General features: G+C 37.4%; 2 protein-coding genes across 6 annotated transcripts in view; one reads left to right on the top strand and one right to left on the bottom strand.

The window, feature by feature from the left end:
• LOC134674477 (protein sex-lethal-like) overlaps nucleotides 1-9,726 on the top strand; it is a 38,730-nt gene extending 29,004 nt beyond the window's left edge. For all 4 annotated transcript variants that reach the window (XM_063532574.1, XM_063532572.1, XM_063532573.1 and 1 more), the window contains one exon: nucleotides 8,840-9,726. In XM_063532574.1, coding sequence (XP_063388644.1) covers nucleotides 8,840-9,105 — 266 coding nt within the window. In that variant the 3' untranslated portion in view covers nucleotides 9,106-9,726. The remainder of the gene's footprint in view (nucleotides 1-8,839) is intronic.
• Nucleotides 9,727-10,023: 297 nt separating this feature from the next.
• The window catches only part of LOC134674464 (proclotting enzyme-like), a 61,193-nt gene continuing 50,933 nt past the window's right edge, over nucleotides 10,024-20,283 (bottom strand). For both annotated transcript variants that reach the window (XM_063532542.1, XM_063532543.1), the window contains 4 exons: nucleotides 19,720-19,887; nucleotides 17,872-18,044; nucleotides 16,013-16,029; nucleotides 10,024-13,512 (listed from right to left, as the gene is read on the bottom strand). In XM_063532542.1, the coding sequence (XP_063388612.1) occupies nucleotides 13,319-13,512; nucleotides 16,013-16,029; nucleotides 17,872-18,044; nucleotides 19,720-19,887 (552 nt within the window). In that variant the 3' untranslated portion in view covers nucleotides 10,024-13,318. The remainder of the gene's footprint in view (nucleotides 13,513-16,012; nucleotides 16,030-17,871; nucleotides 18,045-19,719; nucleotides 19,888-20,283) is intronic.

The following is a 20,283-nucleotide window of genomic DNA, read 5'->3' as shown; positions in this document are numbered from 1 at the left end:
CATTTTGTGGACATTTTTTGTTACAAGGTTTAAAAAATACATATTACCTATGTAGTTTTTTTTTGCTCATTATGCGTTTGGACGGTACCATCTGTGACTGTGATTCGATCTTTTAATTACGAATATATTTAAGTATATGAACAAAAATTGTTCACAAAAAAACTAAACGTTTGTTATGACTGAGGCATAAAGGATAAAAATAAAATAAAAAAGTAGTGTTTCGTCTTTTTAAAGGTTGGATAATGTGTAGTAATTATTCGTGCTGAGTTAAAGAAATGTTTTATTCGTTTTTGCATGAACTAAATTCTAATTATGCGTAAAAAACGAAGACAAAAACGAATTCTACATACACTACCCGCTCAAAAGTATTTAGACACCCGCAATTTTCACCATACAATTATATTTTATTGTATACAAAAATTACTTTCAAAATCATAGTGTTCAATCATAGGCAATTGACTTTTTTTAGACGTTGGATTGAATTTTTATTTAGGTTTTCTGAATCTTAAATTGTTTTCAATGACATCCTTTTTTCGAATTTACTTTAATTTCTTATGTACTTTTACATATAACCTAACTCAGCACGATATCACATGATCTTTATCTAAAACGCGAAAAAAGTATTATAAACAGAAAACTTGCTTTGTTAAAACTTAGTGACATTTTTCACGATTTACATCTAAATATCGGAGTCATTAATGAATAGAAGTTTGACACCATATTTACGATCTAAAACTCCGTATTAGTTAGTGTATGATCTTAAACTACGTACCTATTAGTGTATTTGTGACGTTCCTTTGGTAAAGGTACCTTATGGCGGTTGGCACTTATGCTATTGTTAACGACGCTCCAAAATGTGGTGCTACGTGACGTAAGCGCCGACAGCCATAAGGTACCTCTTTCCGTGGATCGACACATTTGTGTTCTTAACATTTTTGATAAACACCGTAAAAACAACTCTTTCGATTATGATGATCGAAAATTCAAAAGTATGGTTACATTAAATTTGAAGATGTAAAAGTAAAAGGTACCCATTGTCAGAGTACTAATAATACTACTAAGATTTGAAGGTGTAAAGACTCTCCAAGCCTCAAGCGTGATATCATATACGATAGAAAACCTAAAATATCATAAATAGCTTTTTTTAACCTTTTGAACGCCGCGCGTATCGTGCGCGCCGCGTCATCCTGAGTGTCTACCGCGAACCACGTTCGACGTGTTGCCCCCTTGTCGCATTTGTAAGTTCGTACGTAAGTGTGACAGGGAGGCAACACGTCGAACGTGGTTCGCAGTAAGCCCTCTGAACCTTGCTGGAATGCACGAAGGTTGATATTGGCCTGTAGCCACGCGCGTCAGTTCACGTTCTTTGGCGGTCAAAAGGTTAAACATAATTTGTCGTACTGTTTATAATACTTTTATTGTGAAATACAAACAAAGGGACCCCGTCTCAGCACAAATCCACTGTTACCTAGTTAGTCTAAAGTTCTAGACTTCCTGACCTTTAGGCTAGATGTAGACGTGCACTGACACTATAGTTCATGGGTTTCTATATTTGTACTCTCCTCTTTAGGACTGTTGACACCGATTTAAAATTTAAAAAAAAGACAAAAAATATATGTGATAGCATGATATCTCCGTTTCAATCGTTTCTGTGCTTGTAAAATAACCTAAAAGTAAAAAAAAACAGTTTATGTATAAACAGTTTATATCCAACTATCAAATTTAAAAATTACATCGTCCCATTTTTTTGGAAATTAATGTTATGCCATTTGTTAAACTAACATCAAATAGGTGAAAAATTAAAAAATCTACGGTTGGAACATTTAGTCGTAAATAAACAAATAAAAAATAAAACAATAACAATATACTCTCTGCTCGGTGTCGCATTAGTACGAAAAATAATTTTACTAACATAAGTTGTGCTAAAGTCAATTTAATAATTTTATATAACTATTTCACCTGTAACTATCACTTCGTGATTTGAGAAAAAAAAAGGTGTAGTATGAATATCAACCTTAATATAAACGTTATTTAAAGTCATATTTCAACTATCAAAATGTTAGATGGGACCTTTTTTATTCTCAAGTCACGGTAATATGAGAATAATAGAATGCGTATAGAAGCACCACTTCTTTACGGCGGCACTTAAATATACTGACAGTCTGTAATAGTTAACTCGTTAGGGTTGTCAATAATGAAAAAAAAACATGATATTTCTGACTCATATTACTATGCATCTATCTTTCTTTTAATAAATAGAAAGAGTAGCAAGTATTTTCTATACGGTTTTATTATTCTTACTGTACGCGATTTTATACTACAATCACACGGAATACGGTGTAAAATCGCATGCAACACGCAATGTATTGGCTTATGAAACACGATATGTGCTCAATAGATTAAAGTCGTCTGTTAAACAGCATTATTATAGCTTAATACATTATTATAGGCGCTTCGTTGTTATTAAATATGTACGGGAAAGGGGCCTCACAGTTGTATAAAATGTTTCGATATTCCATTGTTATAGTGGGAGTGAAAAAGTCATGTACTTACTACTGTCGGTCTCTAGGCCTGTATTTGTAGATTTTTGAAGGTTTAATATTTTAAACATTCTATAGTTTATTACGCTACACGTTGGCGGTAAAAGGCTTCAGGAGGCCTTGGCTAGGCCCCCAGATCGGATTCGTTAGTCGCACGAGCGAAAACGAGGGTATTCGTCTCGAGTCCAACTTTAAGGTAATTTAAAAGGGTATTAAATACATATATCCAAATACCATAACATTAATTACATTCTAAATAGCAAAAAAAGTAATTACTTATTTAGTATGACTTATTTCGCTTCCACTATACTTCGTTTTTCTAGCTTTAGAAATAACTCCACAGAAGTAATTATGCATTTTTTATCAGAATCTTTAATTGTTAATAATAATGCAATTAACAATAGCAGCATGGTCTATACTTATACACTTCAAAATTTTACCGCAAAAAGTGTCCGATTTGGAAGCACAAGTTTACTTCTGCGAAGTTCATATTAATGCTAAAAAAACGAAGTTTAAGTATACTCTTGATGACCCTAACGAACATAATATTACTTAGTTGCCTATTCAATAGTTACTAATTTTGTCGAAAAGAATACAATAAGAATAAGCCGTGAGTTGTCAACCTAATGTAATCCCTATATGCAATGCATACGGCCGAGAATCGTATATCACCTGTTGTGAAATAGATGTCTCAATGTATCAGTGTTAGTTTTGTGTAAACTTGGATTTGGTTCACAACGTACGCGGGATTTAAAAAAATCATAAATAGGAATTTGTGATATTAAGGTAGGTACATTGTCCTGTGAGTCTGTTTGCATGTTTACAAAATGCCATATTATGCTTGTCTACTAAGGCCCACTTGCACCATCTCAATAACCCGCGGCTAAGCGGTTAAACCGTTAACCGATTCGTTGCGTGTTCCATTTTCGAAAACTTTTGCCTGTGGAGCGGAACAATCATTTCGTGACACGGCAGCCATGCCATGCGCCATAGAATATGATGATTGATGACATTTCTCCCGTGTCATACGCGACACGTAAAAAACATTGATGACACGGCAGGCGTGTCATCAACACCGAATCGGTTAACCCAGTGTCAAATTTTTTATTTTTTTTTATTTTTTATTTATCATAAAGTACACAACACTTTTATAAACATTATATTCCTCGCCAAACTGCAATTGCAGTTTGTTGGCAAATTGTACTGGTAATCATGGTAACTCCAGGTTTAACCGGTTAACCCCAGGTTAGTCGAATGGTGCAAGTGGGCCTAAGTCTATGAGAAATGGTAACGAAACTCGTGATTCTGAGTGGAAATACTAACACAAAAATATCCAAATTAAAAGTGCAGTGTGCATTTAGTGTACGGGGCGTCCGCTAGTTGGTGCGGGTGCACGGAGCGGAGCGGACCCCCTACAATTTTGGGCCACCCCAACCACACACTAGCGTCTTTCGAGCGTCGGCGTCTACAACTCTATGGCCGCTGCTCAACGCAACGTTGACGCAACTGCGCAGCGACGCCATTTTCCATAGCGCTGACCAGACGCCGACGCTCGAAAGACGCTAGATGTGGGGGGGCCCTAAATAAAATGGCCCATATTCGGAATAATATTTGTTAATTTATATTTGTATGTTACGCATACGTTGTGAACGGATTCGTTACAGTGACAATACAATGCGGTGATTCGGATGTTTCGTAGTTGTTTCGGAGTCTATGAGTGTTGTTCTCGTTTCCCCTAAAATATGTTTACATTTTTACCGGTTTTTTTATGTATCTGGGTCAAACACGTTTTAGAAAAATGTCACTGTAGAGCAGCGGTCGGCAACCTTTTAGTAGCCAAGGGCCACATAGCAGTTAACGAAGTGGACGCGGGCCGCACTTTGTTAATACTATGAATTTATCAGACATTGTCGTTATTGTATATTGACAAATATTACATACTAAATAGCCAGGGAGGCTCGCGGGCCGCTAGTTGCCGACCGCTGCTGTAGAGTGTCAATAAAAGTTAAGGACTCGGGTCATTTGAGTCTCAATTATTGAATGTATCGCCTGTAAAGATGCAGCGTAAAAAAATATTTTAGATTCCCTTAACTTTGAGATTTGAGAGGCAGAAAAGACGCCAACGAGTTAATTATTATACTATGATAAAATGTGTATGACCCATCTAAAATAATCAAAAAAAAAAAATAATAACGTGGCGTTAAATGTGATATTACGACTCTATTTAATGTTAATATACGAAAAAAATATTAAATATTTTTCGCGTTTATTCTTATGATTTTACTTATTTACTTACCCAATTATTTTATCTATTGTGTATATATAATTTTTTTTTCGAAAGGTCGGAAAAAATCTAAACATATTGAATGTCCTTTCCTTAACGTACTTTTTCTGTGGTGGATATCTGAAAAGTATGCGTAAGATCTCTAGATATTATGATGTAAGTGTTATTGCGAAAATGCACTAGATGTGATTTTGAACTAGGTAATTATATTGTATAATATAATGGTCATGACAAGACTTAAGAAACGTAAGTTGAATCTTAAAACATTTCTAGAAAAAATGTTGACATGTATTTTTGTCGGTTTGTTTTTTTTTCCAGCTTTTAGTCGTGAAAAAAAAGAAATGTATATTGTATGTTTCAATATCCATCACATGTTCTCTCGTCCCTTCATAGCATAGTTTTAACATATATCAAACTGTATATTGGATTAGCGATGTATGTAAAAAATATTTTATGTAAATGGGGGGTAAAGTGTTGTTAAATTATAGACCTTAATGTTTGCAGCGAAGGTCTACATTCCTCATTCCGCGATTAGTAGATATAGAATGCTAGAAATAGTTACCCAACGTGAATTGTGCCTAAAGAAGCGTAATTTCTAATGTATAGTACGTTCACCGGTTTAATGACGTTTTAATCTTGTTAAAGCGATGTATTAACCTTTTAACCACCTTAGACTGATACATAAGACATACAAAATCGTGCTAATTTCGCCGCGGTCTGATAAATAAGTCCAAACTTCGTATAACTTCGATGAAAAATTCTATGGCGGTTAAAAGGTTCTATTTTATATATTTAGCCGTGACCCTCTTACTAATTGGCTTCCAAAGCTTCTTGAAGTTCAATGCTTTTCTTATAGTCATTGTCGCTTATATTGTAAATATAATAACTAAAACAGAGAGCGTTATAAACGACGATGGTAATATAAAAAAGGGAAATTGATATTTTCAAATGCAAAAAGGACATAATGAGTTTCAAAGAATGTCATTGGGTCTGGTTAGTGAGAGGGTCACAAATGTCACAATATTGGGCATAATATGGTCTTAGCTTCATGCTATTGGCCAAGAATTTAATTTAGGCGTTACAAGTAGCAATATGTTTTGATATGACGCTCGCTTAGAATAATTATGTAGATTTGGATTATTTAAGGGGATGAGATGACTTATACAGTTATACCTGAGACGCGTCGAATGATGGACTATTACAGTTCCTTTTTATATGAAGAATCTTTCACGTAAAATGTTTGTAGACTTTTTTAAGAAGTTTAACCTTTTCGACGCCGTGTCAAACACAAAAGCTGTCACTCGGACGCCACGTCACCGAAGTGTCAAAACTGAAATTGAACTTTATGCATATTCACGTAGGTATATGTTGCTCTGTGGTCTGTGACCGATTAATCGGTCTATGACGTTGAACCTGCGGTGTGGATATATCGGTCATTGACGTCCAAAAGGTTAATTTATTCAAAAATGAAATATTTAATTCATAAAAATACGGTAAAAATATATTTCTTCAATTATTTTTTAAATTATGCTCAACCAAACGTTATTTGAAGGAACTATCATAAGGACCATTCATTCGGCGTGATAGGTATGGTGTTCATAGGGTGTGTAACGTATTAGAAACTGTATTATATTAAACGCTGAAAATACATATTTTAAAATCGTTACTTAAGTGAGCCATTACGAAAACGGGATTTCTTTACTTTAATTTAAAGATCTTGGTTTTTACTGCAGTTTGTTGTATTAATAGTTAGTTTCTTTGCCTATATGATATGACGTAGCAATTGATTATCAGCTTGTTAATTTTAAGGTTAATTCGACTTATAATATTGGAAGTGTTTTTATTATTAAAATGATTTAATCGCCACAAAATGGACGTAGGATACCGAGCAGCATTAATAACTTAAATACTCAGTGCCTACATTTGTGTCAATTTATGTTGACGAATCAAAAACGAAATGAAGTGCCCTAATATGTTATTGGCGCTAATCAGTGTTATTCAGCTTGCTCAGTTTTGAAAGCATTAGGCATTTTAATATTAGTTCTGACGTTTTATGTGTGATATATAATAAGGAGATAATTAATATTTGGACGTTATTTATTTTTATTGATGTAGTTTAAGTACGTTTAGCTTACGTGAGCCTAATCAAATAACTAAACATGAAATGTGCCTATCTACCTGCGTCTATTTTGTGAAATTTTAATCAATTTATGTATTTGTTCTGTTTACATATAAACCACTTAAATAGTCATCTTAATATTGTTAACCTTTACCTTCAGGTTTAAATAGGTTTTGCGATTCACTGAAATTAAAAATAAAATGATATTGAAGTAAAATTATCCTCGCGCGGAAATATATGCATGCTCATTTATATTGTGAATTGCTATTCTAGTTTTCCGATGTTTAATAATAAAATTTTAAGTAAATTATTTCGATTATGTACCTAGCTTGTTATTAGGGAGGCCTAATTGTTTTCGAAAATTAATGGAGCAGAACTCCGAATGTAGATTCAAATTAAAATATTTTATATTTTATAGTTTTCCTGGTAATTGTATGTAGAAAAAATGTCCTAGTGCACCCCATAGTGGCACTTATATTCTTGGAAAGTAGAAGGTAATATTTGGAAATAATTTCCTAATATTTTACTCCATTAATAATCGATATTTTAAGCGATGAATTATTTAAAAGCATAACGCTTACTATTATTTAATGTAATTTGTCATACAACGTAGATTATGATATGTATAAATTGTAGCCTTATTGACGTAATTTCCTTTTTTAGACGTCGTAATTTTATTTTTAAGAAACGAATATAATTCGACATATTTTTAAATATTTATACATAGAAGTTTGTGCTGATCATTTATGTAATAACTATGATATTTGTTATGTTTCCTATAGCAGATCTCATTATAAACGTTAGATTGTTAATTATGGTTAATTTTAATAAGTCTTTTATCTGTAAAAATAAAGTAAAAAATGTTGCAAACGCCTTTAGAATGGCAATTGCAATATTCGTACTTAAAAAAAAAACATGTAACATTTGAATAAACTGAACTTTTAGAGGTTCTAATGTAATTTTGTGATTAAAATATAAACACAATAGGTCAAACGAAAGACAAAAAGTATTCTTCCAAATTCTGGCCAAAATAATAGTTATGATGTATAATAAATATTATTCATGACATGGCATTTTTGTTATAATTTGTCTGCTAATTATTAATGGCTTATCCTTATCAAAGTATATTTAACATGTGTACTGAGATTCATTTGCTGATTATAATACCCACTTATAAACATTTTATGGCAAAAATGTAAACTTAAATTCAGTTATGACAAGTTTGAAGGTTTTAGGTCTAATGAATCTCAGAAGTCTTCATGTATGTATATAAAAATAAACAATTTTTTTCTCTTGTGTTTGAGCATACAAGGATTCAGGTTAGCTTATTCATAAAACCTTATTTACTTTATTATATAAATCGACGGTTTCTCAGGAAATATAATTTCGGATGCATCATCAAATTGTTTCAAGCAACATATTATTATGATATATTTTAACCATTAAAGTGATTAAAAAATAATAATAACGTTACTCACACGCCAAGGTCACAGGCGCAAGTGAGCTAATGTAAAGCTTACTTGAAAGTTTTTTGATAGCGTACGCCATAACACTACGTGTTTATGGCGCTGTTGGCATGACTAGTCACGAAGCCTTTAGGTGTTCTTGGCGTTCAAAAGGTTAAAATTATCCCTTTAACCGCCAGAGTCTGATATATAAGACAATACCTGTCCAGCTCATTTCGCCACAGTCTGATAAATAAGACAAAGATCTGATTTGGTTTTTATAGCACATTTATAACTCCCGTAACTGTGCCAACCTTACTCTGCGTGGTACAAATTACTGTCGGTGGTGACACGAGCACGCTCGATCAAAAATGCGGCGGTTAAAAGGTTAAGGCCTATATTGATTTTACGCTTTCAATCCTGAGCATTCTAAAATCTGTTCTATCCACAGGCGACTATTCCTGGAACTGCGGCAGTTGCATGATACCAGAGCCCTGGGAGGACTTTTCCGGCCCGCCCTTAGGCGGCAGTCACCCCAACACCCCTCGCAACGGCTGCCGGCCCGGCGCCTGCGCCAACCGGGTACCCTACCCTAACTACCTCCCCGGCAAAGGCCCGAGGCCTAACCGGGGCCGAAACTTACCCTGGGCCCCGAACTTTGGAGAGGAAAGATTCAGAGGCCAACGCTGTAGGAACGGCCCAACTCCTTACTGGTAGAACTGTACAAAAATACAATGGATTTGATTTGAAATTGTATATTTTTTGGAGGTTGCTTTTGATCTCAATGGTGTACATATTTTTAATTGAGAGATTCTGGCATGGAATTGTCAGGGAACATTGTTATCTTTATAAAAAAGATATCGAGTGAAGGAGTTTAAATATTATATGGAACTTTAAAAAAATGCAAATGTGCACTGCATAAGTCGTTAAATGTTGTATCTCTAGTAGAAGCAATTAAAATGCCGATAAAGATGGCAATTAATACTATACTTTAAAAAGTATTCGATATATATGTTTAATGAATTTGAGAATTTTTGTAAAATATTGCGTGATAGGATGCATTTTTTCGTTTTGTCAAATTGATGAGTTTGTTTCAAAAGCGTTTTCTGTGAGTTAAAAATCCAATTATACTTTGTTACTTACATTAAATGTTATTTTCGTTTGCAGCTTGTATATTAGTTTTGATTTTGGTCCTACTCCAAACTCCGTTTATTTTAAGTGTGTAATGGTTTAAGTTGACAGATTTTTGTAAATTTTCCCGCTTTTTCTTATTGTAATTCGTTTGTTTTATTATCCTAAGATTCTTTTTATTAACATTAAAGAGTTTGAAAGGCTTAAGATTGTTTTATTTGAATCAGTTATGTCTTTTTGTCAATAGCGAACGTGAAATTTTATAGGTCTTTAAGACAATTTAGGAAAATGTAGTTAGGTTTAATGTTTTTTTTTAATTCTGGTGATTCCTGAGTCTGATAAATCAGTTCGATTTCTCTCAACAATTGATTGGTTAACATAATGTATATTAAGTAAACCCTTATATATTTTCAAATATGGTATTTTTATTTAAATATAAATCTTTTGAACATATTTTCTAAAAATGGCATGCAGGTATGGTGGGTAAGTACTAATAAAACAGAATTTGTAAAAAATATATAATATAATCTCAATATTATTTTAGTCACATTGAAAATTTCATGTCACATTTATTAGATTTGACTCTAGAGAGCAGAATCCTAAACACAAGTATTTAACTTAAAGAAAAAATATCCAACAATAAATGGCTCTGTTTTAACTTGGCACAATATTGAGCAAAATACATAAGTCGGAGATTCCTAAGTTCTGTTTTTATATCTCAGATACAAAATGAAACTTCTATCCTCCTAATTGAAAGTCCTGAGTTCCTTTAAAAATAACAAATTATAGACGGTCAAGCAAATCTTGTCAGTAGAAAAAGGCGCGAAATTCAAATTTTCTATGAGACGATATCCCTTCGCCCTACATTTTTCAAAACTGCCGCCTTTTTCTGACAAGATCTGCTTGACCAACATAAAATCGAATTCTGAAATATAGTGAATGAAATAAAAGAAGGTTCCAAATTCAAAAGTGCAAAAATGACTGGGTCTTAGGAGGCTATTGGTCAATGTACTTTTCGGAAACTGATTTTACAACGATTTTGTACTAAAGTTACGATTGTGTACTACAATCGAACTGACATTTTAGCATCTGGAGTAAAAAAAACTAGGAGCCCGATTCATTTTAACAACTTGGTAGGTACAGTCACATCTTAAAAAACGCTACGAAAAAAGAGCCAAAAATATATATACACGACTTAATGCCCATATACTAACGTAGGATATACATATTTATGGCTCTTTGTCCGTATCGATAGTTTCAGTCGAGACCGTACATGCATGAACTGGTTTTGACATGACGATCGCCTTGGTGATTGGCGTGCATTTTACGACATCATCATCACGACTTTCAATTATATCGCATGCACCAATCGGGTCGTAGGGGGTCATCCATTAATTACATCACACGTTTAGGGGGAGGGAGGGTTCAAGAAAATGTGACATATTGTGACATGGGGGATGGGGGAGACACAAACTTTGTGACGTCACTTTAACTTCATCAGTAACCGAAAATTTATTTAAATTAATATTTTATTCGCTGTACATTTAAATAACAAGTTTTTAAAACGATAATCGTTTTTATTCGTTTAATTTTCTTTCCAGCAGTTTTGGGTTATAAAATTACTAATATTTATATCGTCAAAAATATTTTGATAAAATATTAATAATACTTAGGTACTTACTTAATTCGATTTGGCGATTTCGTAGAAAAAATGTGACGTCACACTAGGGGGGAGGGGTTTGCCAAATGTGACCAAGTGTGACAAGGAGGGGGGAGGGGTCAAAAAACCTAGAAATTCGTGTGACGTAATTAATGGATGACCCCTAGGAAAGTAAAGTCCAAACCGTAACAAGTTGTTAAATGTAGCGGCTTCAAGTATTATTCACTTTGCTGCAACTCTTAATAGGCATAAAAAGATTTATTAAAAATTTACACTCGAACGTAGGAATATTAAAACTGCTAATAAGGCTTGTATCGTTGATTACTGAAGTGTAAAATACTTAAATCACATTCGGTTCACATTATTCATTTTATAAAAGAGATAACGATAATTTCAAAGATATGAGGTTCGTACAAGAAACCTGATTCATTATAAAAATTTTTTAGGGTATTGATCCTATTTTGATACGATCTTGATCGCTTATATTGATCACAAACGATCGGCAAGGTCGTATCAAAACCAGCACAAAATGATTACAAATTGTTGAATTTGAATCGACCTCAAGTATTAACTTTTACTCATCAACAGATGTGCCGAAAATTTCCCAATTGGAATATTTTCGGAAGACATCCTGGCTCTTTGTATTGTAGAACGAAACCTTAAATTAAAAGCACGCCTGTTCTTGTGAGTTATTCAGAAAATACTCTACCAGTTAATTCTTCGGACTTTTTGATATCTCTTAGTATTTTTGGTATCGTCTTGGGTCGTCCCATTCGTTTTTCGTCAAGTTCTTAAATTAGTCCTATTCTGCTTTCGTGACTCATTCTGCATTCGTTCCAATCGTCGGTGGCTTTCAATGTAGAATGAGTGACGAAAACAGAATAGGACTAATTTAATGGGACGACCCAAGACTATACCGTATTTTTCCGTAGCTTGCACATTACTCAGCTATATATATTATTGGTAGCTGTGTATACTTGTGCAATGTGTAAGTTACGGAAAATTATCAAAAAGTTCGAAAGCTTGATTAAATTTTCTGGATAATCCACAAGATATAACATGAGTTTGTACCTTTTTAGTAAATATGAATAGGTGGGGATTACACGAAAATAAAAAGGTCTACTTTATCAGGAACGTGACGTTATATACCGTTGAATTAAAAGCTAAATTATCAAACGTTATCATCCCAAATATAGGCTTCTTAACTAAGTGTCAAAATTATAGCGTAAGGAACCCGACAGTTCTAGAATGCCCTATATAAATATAAATTAGTCTCGTCTCGCCCCATGTATCCTTTTGGAACCTTAGCTTTTGCGACACGACCGAAACTTTGTAAACATAAAATGAAATTATAGGCAATAGGTAATTATAGTAAATACTTAGTTCAAATTATGTGCTGTTTGTTCAGAATTTCTTAGATAACGCACTATTTAAAAACTAACCAACATGGCAATATCAATCAGCTATAGCTAAGACATGGCCCACCCGTCACGTCACGTACAGTCGCCATCAGATATATCGGAGCGGCCAAGATGTTCACAATATCTGAACAAGCACTCTAACGCCCTGACAATAGAGGCGTGCTCAGATATTTGTGAGCACCATGGCCGCTCCGATATATCTGATGGCGACTGTACCTACCTACTCCAAAAGAAGGGCATTTTTTAATCCTTCGCCAATTGTCATAGGTATTTATTTAGTTACTTTTTGGTCCTACTGAAAACTCCATCTCCAACTTCGACAACAAAAAAAACAATATCAGTATTGAGAGAAAATTATTGCTATTCTGGACTATTTTAGGAGGTTTTCCACTTTGCAAGAGCGTGAACTTAAACCTTTGAACGCCACGCCTATCGTGTCCGACGCATCATCGTGAACTTTATACACAAAGGTTGACATTCGCTTGTTGCCGCGCGTGTCAGTTGACGTCTTCAGTGACGTAGCTAGGCGTAGGCGAAGTGGGCTATCGCCCACGTCCTCGCGCCCTAAGGGAGGCCCACAGTGAAAGAAAAGGGTCTTGCAGATGAGACTTCGCCCACGCCTAGATTAGTTCATGCTACGCCACTGGACGTTTTTGCTGGTCAAACGGTCAAACGGACTTACATTTAAACAAGCAATTACTAGTATTGTTAAGCTTAACTATTCGTCGCTAATATTCTGCTGGATCCACGGCAGGAACTTGGCCAAGTCCGTGAACACGACGTAATGCGTCGGGTCGCACCGGTACTCGTTCTGTCGCGCGACGGACAGCGACACGAGCCCGCGGAGGTACCAGGAGTTTCGCATTAGGAACACCATGCCGCCGCCGCTGTCGCCGTTGCATACTGAGCTGCCTGCAATTTTAAAAGTATTCTTTAGATATTTCGTTTAGAAGAATATGTACGCCAGAAAACTGCAAGGAAATCGCATCACAGGACGCGTTTTTAAGTAAGTCATTTTGGAAGCATCGTCCGTGATTACTATGATACTATCAGGTATCGTAGTAATCACGGGCCGAATCTCGTGAACCTACGAGTACTAAAAGCAACAGTTATGACCATCGGTGAACCTAGTTGGACGATGGTAATACGTACCTACACTACAGTTCGCATCAAATATAATTATACTCATAGTAATGACGAAAAGGGCTCAATATATTATCGTTACACACCTTGTTACAATACAAATTTGTAACTAAATATGCCCCTCCCTTCACCCCTAGGATCAGCTGGCGACATTCTTAAGGCTCACTGTCCAAGGTTTCCCTATTTTCAGTGCCGGATTTACCACTAGGCTGAGTAGGCTGAAGCTAGGGTTGCCAGATGGTCGGGATTTGGCGGGATTCTCCCGATTTTTAGCATGTGTTCCCGATTCCCGACAAAGTGTAAACTGTCCCGAAAAACGGCTTCACGTTATAAAACAATAATTTCAAGTTCCGAACTGTCGTCGAGCGAGCGAGGTGACTTAGTGCCAATAATGTAAAATATCGTTGTTTTTAATACAATGAGTACTTTAATTTGAATGTATTTTTTTCCCGACTTAAGTCCCAAAATCCCGAAAAATTGATATTGTTTCCCGATAATAGCGGCTTCCAATCTGGCAACTCTAGCTGAAGCCTAGGGCGGCAGATTTTAGGGGGCGGCAAATTTGGGTCAAAAAAATATTGTACGTGCCGTTCAGGCCGCGTAGCCAAGATGCCGATCGCTTACGCTCCGTAGCGATCGAAACGCAACTGTCACTGTCGCACTAATATGGAAGTGTGATAGAGAGACATAATGGTTTTCGTTGTCGAAGCGATAGCGATTGTAACCTCGGCTAGGCCGGCAGATCAGATAGGGTCGACCAGAATTTATTTGTAAAATTTAAATAACAAGCATTTTTTGTCGATTTTGCCGCCCTCTGTCATGTCAAGACCCTTTATATTGAGAAAGACAGACGGCCAGTCGGACAACAAAGTGATCCTATATGGGTTCCGTTTTTTCCTTTTGAAGTACGGAACCCTAAAAATGTAGGTACCTACTATTTTCTCGAAAAAATTTCGCGCTCGCTACGCTCGCGTTTTCATTTAAGTACCTAAATATTATTTGTGACCCATCTGACCACGTTGTAAGTTTGGGATGGTCGTCGATTCTTGTGTCCTGGTAGTATAATGTTGGGTTCCGTTTTTTTCCTTTTGAAGTACGGAACCCTAAAAGTGTACCTACCTACTATATTGTCGAAAAAATTTCGCGCTCGCTACGCTCGCGTTTTTATTTAACTAACTACATTTTTTGTGACCTATGTGACCACCATCTGACTACATTGTGAGTTTGGGATCATCGTCGATTCTTGTGTATTCGTGGTATTGAATCTCACTAAATTGTTCCGATCCCATGCCGAAACTCAGGATACACTCTCGATATCAGATACAAGCTTCTCATGACTTTCCAGCACCACAGAATGAGGGATGAGGGATGGCACGGCCTATGTAATACACGCAACCCTACTACTGTCATCTGCAATCTGCATAGCAATGATTATCATTGATATGCAGCATTAATAGCACAGAACCTAGTAAAACGCCAGCGGTAATGTTCACACTATCGGTGTAGCTTCCGTCTACTATACGGCTCATATGCGTCTACCGGACAAAAAGCGAGCGATCCATTTGTACAGCATAGTCCCTCGAGCAGACTCGATGCCAGACCCGACCGAACTCCTTAGCTATATCCAGCTTGACTGCCAATGCTTAGGCATTGGCAATGCCTCACCTTGTTTTTCAATGGCAAAAAACCCAGCCGTACCCACCATAACACCAGATCAGGCAAATATAACGAGGTCGCATCGTCATTCAGTGACAAAAACGGCCCATATAAATATCTATAATGTGACATTAGTGACGTCACCTTATATGCATTTTAATATGGCTATGGTGTGTTGTACTAAAAAATTAAACGCCTCTGATAGGAAAGAAATTTAAAAAACCTAAAGCGAGGCGGATAGGGGCGGCAAAATCGGCATAGCCTACGGGCGGCAAATGTCTAAATCCGGCACTGCCTATTTTTATAGAATCAAATAAGTAGGTAAATAAGTTTAAAATAATAAAATAAGTGTAGGTGTAGCAATGATTTGTGCAGCAGCGAACGTGTTAATATGTCTATATTTAGAATTTCGTTAATTAAAGTTCGTTACGCGTAACCATAATAGCCTTAAAGTAAATTAGCTTGTAATTAGTTAATAGATTACGAAGATAAGCTTGTATTATTTTGAGGTTATCATTAGTAAACCGATGCTGTCTTAAGAATTAAAGTTACAAAAATATTAGTGGAATATTTGGGTTACGTTTTAGTAATTAACATTACGAATTTGACATACTTTTCCTAGTGCCTGTTCTATCGACGGATCCTGTAAGCAATGGGTATGTTTAAATACTTAAATATAATAGATATGCTGAAATAGGAATAAAATAATATATGCAGTTGGTGACTTAGAGCCATAGACTGGGAATTTTCTAGACCGAGTTTAGAGCAATTATTTCATGCAATCGATGATGCCAAAAATGCGGGGGTGCGCGGGACGAGGTGAGCGAAGTCCCGTGCCGTGATTGATCCGTTCAAAGACACGGACGTCACACAAAGACACTTTCGACTCGAACATGGAGTAAAATTACCGTATGCGTGGCAGAGGGGGTAGCGCGACTATGTTCAGTCTGGAAGGTGGAAGATGTTTTGTCTGATTGTGAGCTTAGAGCCACGGCACACTAGCGTCTCCCCAGCGTCGGCGGCTAGGCAATTCTATGGCTGCTGCTCGACGCAGGGTTGACGCAACTGCGCAGCGACGCTATTTTCCATAGCGCTGATTAGGGGCCCGATTCGGATTATGAAATAGACATCTATTAGACATCTTTTAGACATCACCAAGATACGATAACGATATGTTTAAGATCTAACCTGTCAAGTTTGACATTTGCGCGATTCTGGAGAGACTCTTGAACGATTTCCACAGGATATGACTTAGAGATCTAATTCACATCTAATAGATATCTTACTCTATCTAACGTAAAAGTGACATTAGTTGCCCGAATTGCGCTGCAAAAGAGAACTAGTTGATATCTAAACTATAACGTATCTAGAATGGATCTAGAACGTGTCGTCTCTTGTGAATATATTGAAGTTCGAATACGGCAGTAGGCGCCGATGCTTAAAAGACGCTAATAGTGTGGGGCGGCTCTTAGAGCGACGAGCCAACCCACACTAGCGTCTCCCGAGCGTCGGCGTCTAGTCAGCGCTAAAAAATGGCGTCGCGCAGTTGCGCCAACGTTGCGTCGAGCAGCAGCTATAGAGTTGACTAGACACCCTTAGGGCCACCCCACATTTAGCGTCTTTCGAGCGTCGGCGTCTGGTCAGCGCTGTGGAAAATGACGTCGCTGCGTCGAGCAGCGGCCATAGAGTTGTAAACGCCGCCGCTTGAAAGACGCTAAATGTGGGGGGGCCCTTAGGCGAAAGATATTTACAGCATAGACTAGTCAGATGAAAATGATAAAAGGCAATGAAGAAACATTAATAAAGATATTAAGCATCTTATATATTTCACTGTGAGTAACTACTTTGAAATGCACATACGTACGTAACAGAAATTGTAGGGAAAAGAACTCAGTACCTACCTAGTTGCTAACTGCGCAGTAGGCAGGTATGACTGCAGTAGAAAACTCGCTGTAGGGCGAATGGCAGGTCTGGCCTTGTAGACAACATGCCAATTGCTAACGCTCCGTAGCGAACGAAACGGAACTGTCACTGTCACTCTAATATGGAAGAGTGATAGAGAGACACAAAGCGATTCGATGGCGAAGCGCAATAAGCGATTGTCATCTTGGTTGGCCGCCTGGTCTACCTACTACCGTCATCGCTAGGGAGGCCCCAGCCACTTGTGACTAGACTTACCATCTTTGTGACCAGCGCAATACGTGTACTCGGAAGTAAAGCGCGAAGAGCTTGCTGTAGTATCTGATGCAGGTTTCTTGGTTTACCACTAGCATATCAACGAAGATCAGCGCTTGTCTCCACGTCTTAAAACCATCACATCACACATACCATCTTTGTAACCGGCACAGTAGGTGTAGTCTGAAGTAAAGCGAGCGAAGAACTCGCTGTAGGACCTGATGCAGGTCTCTTGGTCTACCACGGGCATCTCAACGAGAGTCAGCGCTTGGCTCCACCTCTTAAAACCTCAACCACTCAGTATTACACATACCATCTTTATAACCGGCACAGTAAGTGTAGTCTGAAGTAAAGCGAGCGAAGAACTCGCTGTAAGACCTGATGCAGGTCTCCTGGTCTACCACGGGCATCTCGACGAGGGTCAGCTCTTCGGTGGCCACGCCCTTGTCATCGAAGCCCCAGCCTACCACCTGTGGATAAAATGGATTAAAGATTTTGTCCATACTGTGGCATCAAAAGGTACTATCAAATATATAGTGCTGACATTGCCACTTGACTCACACAGTCAGTTGCAGAGATAACTGACCCCCCGTGCATAGCAATTTTCAGGAGGGGGAGGGGCACTATCTCGGCAGCTGACTGAAAAAAATACTAAGTAGGTAATTGGTATCAAAAACAAATTGAATTAAATACGGAGAGTTTATGAAGAAACTTTTTCCGGATATTTTATAGGTATCACTTTTATCCACAAATCTAGAATGTACAAACAGCACCACTCTTAACTGTTCATCGGTGGGCCTTATGCCTTTTGTAATAAGGCCCATCGATGGACAGTTATCAGTGTGGGCGATGGTACTCCCCTCACGCGCCTATAAAAATGTTGGAACACTTCTAAAAATAAAGCAATACGTTTCAAAGCTATTTTTATGTAGATATGTAGACCTGTGTTTGTCGCCCGCACACAGTCCGTTCCCAGCAAACAGACATCGGTAAACACGAGCAGCGATCAATTATAGCGGTAAATTAATTGCTACCGCACCGTACGGTCCATTTCACAAATTGAGGTAAATTCATTAATTTAACAAGAATGCTTATAAGATAAAAGTGGGAGGTGATTCGTAGGACCGCCAGTATTAAACGCCGCTGCCGCCGGTATTAAAAGTGCGATAATGGTCTCTTTACAACGCTTGGATCATACCTACCCTTGGGTCTCGCCTGGGCGCGGGAATGTACATTAGCCATAAAGTTATAAATACACCAAATCATTCCCACACCCAAAACCCTCGGGTATGCTCGGGACAAACAACTCGCCAATCAGAAATAAGGATATCTATATTATTCGCAGAACTAAGGTAACCGAAATAACTTGAAGTACTGCAAACTTTGAGGCATTCAAGTGTTAGAGATGCGATCTGGGACAGGCAAGCGCTACGAATGGAAACCTTGATAAGGAGGGTGCACTAATTCATAAGACGTCGCTGGAAGCCGGTGGAAGAGAGAACAGAACCGTATTGTATAATGACCGATGGCAGAGACCTGTGTTCAGATTAAACGAGTGCTTTGTGCAACTCAAATTTTATATTAAAGGTAAAAAATGGAAAAAAAATGTATGGATTAAAATTTGGAATATCGCTCGCAGACGTATTTGCATGTTTAGAAATTGGTTTTGTGCAACTCGTTGGGTAACTGCAGCTTTAAGTTTCAGTCTGATCGGAAAAGTGTGCACAGTTTGAACGAAGTCGCTCTAAGCGACTAGCTAGATTAACTTGAATACATGTTAACATGTAATAGAATCACTCTGCGATTAACAGTCCGTTGGACGGTATCGACCAATCAGTTGTTCGGAACTGTCAAAATTTTGTTCTAAGTGACAGGTTGATACCGTCCGGCGGACTGTTAATCAGTGGGTCCCTTTAAATTCGTCAGATCTACTTCGTTGTCGGGCCAGAGGCACGCGGGGCGTTCAAAGTCGTTGTAGATTAGTCGTTCTCTCAACTTGAAGTAATTGTCATAGACTCACGGTACCGATCCCTTCTTCCCTATGACATTCGTCAGATCTACTTCTTTGTCGGGCCAGAGGCCCGCGGGACGTACGAAGTCGCTGTTCTCTCTCAATTTGAAGTAATTGTCATAACATAGACTCACCGATCCCTTCTTCCCTATGACATTCGTCAGATCTACTTCGTTGTCGGGCCAGAGGCACGCGGGGCGAACGAAGTCGCTGTAAGTGACTCTCTCCCTAAGTTTGAGTACGCTGACGTCCCGGCTGTAGGACGACGCGTTGTATTGAGGGTGTACTCGAATCTCCGAGACCTGGAATGGCAAACATGTTTATGTACAGTTACTTAGATCAGGTGCCTAAAAACAGTTAAAACTATAAAAATCGTAGGAACTGGTAAACTGACTATGAATCCACAAATCAAGCATTTCAAACAAATCATTCATTAAGGGGGAGGCCTATGTTCAGCGCTGGACGTCTTATGGCTGAGATGATGATGATGATGATTCATTAAGTACATAGGTACCTACGCACAAAACTCAAAGAGATGAAATAGGTATTGTATGTCTTTTCTGCTAAGGAGGCCTGACCTGTGTACTTACACAGCATATTTTGGTTTACCTCTTTGTATAATTTTATGCAGGTAGAGCTAGACCAAGAAAAGTCTGCAGCGATATTGACAGCCCTCGCAGTGCCGGTGTTATTTTAAA

The sequence above is a fragment of the Cydia fagiglandana genome, chromosome 20, assembly GCF_963556715.1.
Source record: "Cydia fagiglandana chromosome 20, ilCydFagi1.1, whole genome shotgun sequence".
NCBI lineage: Eukaryota > Metazoa > Arthropoda > Insecta > Lepidoptera > Tortricidae > Cydia > Cydia fagiglandana.
Note: the sequence above shows the minus strand (reverse complement) of the source record. Positions and strands in the feature narration are given on the sequence as shown.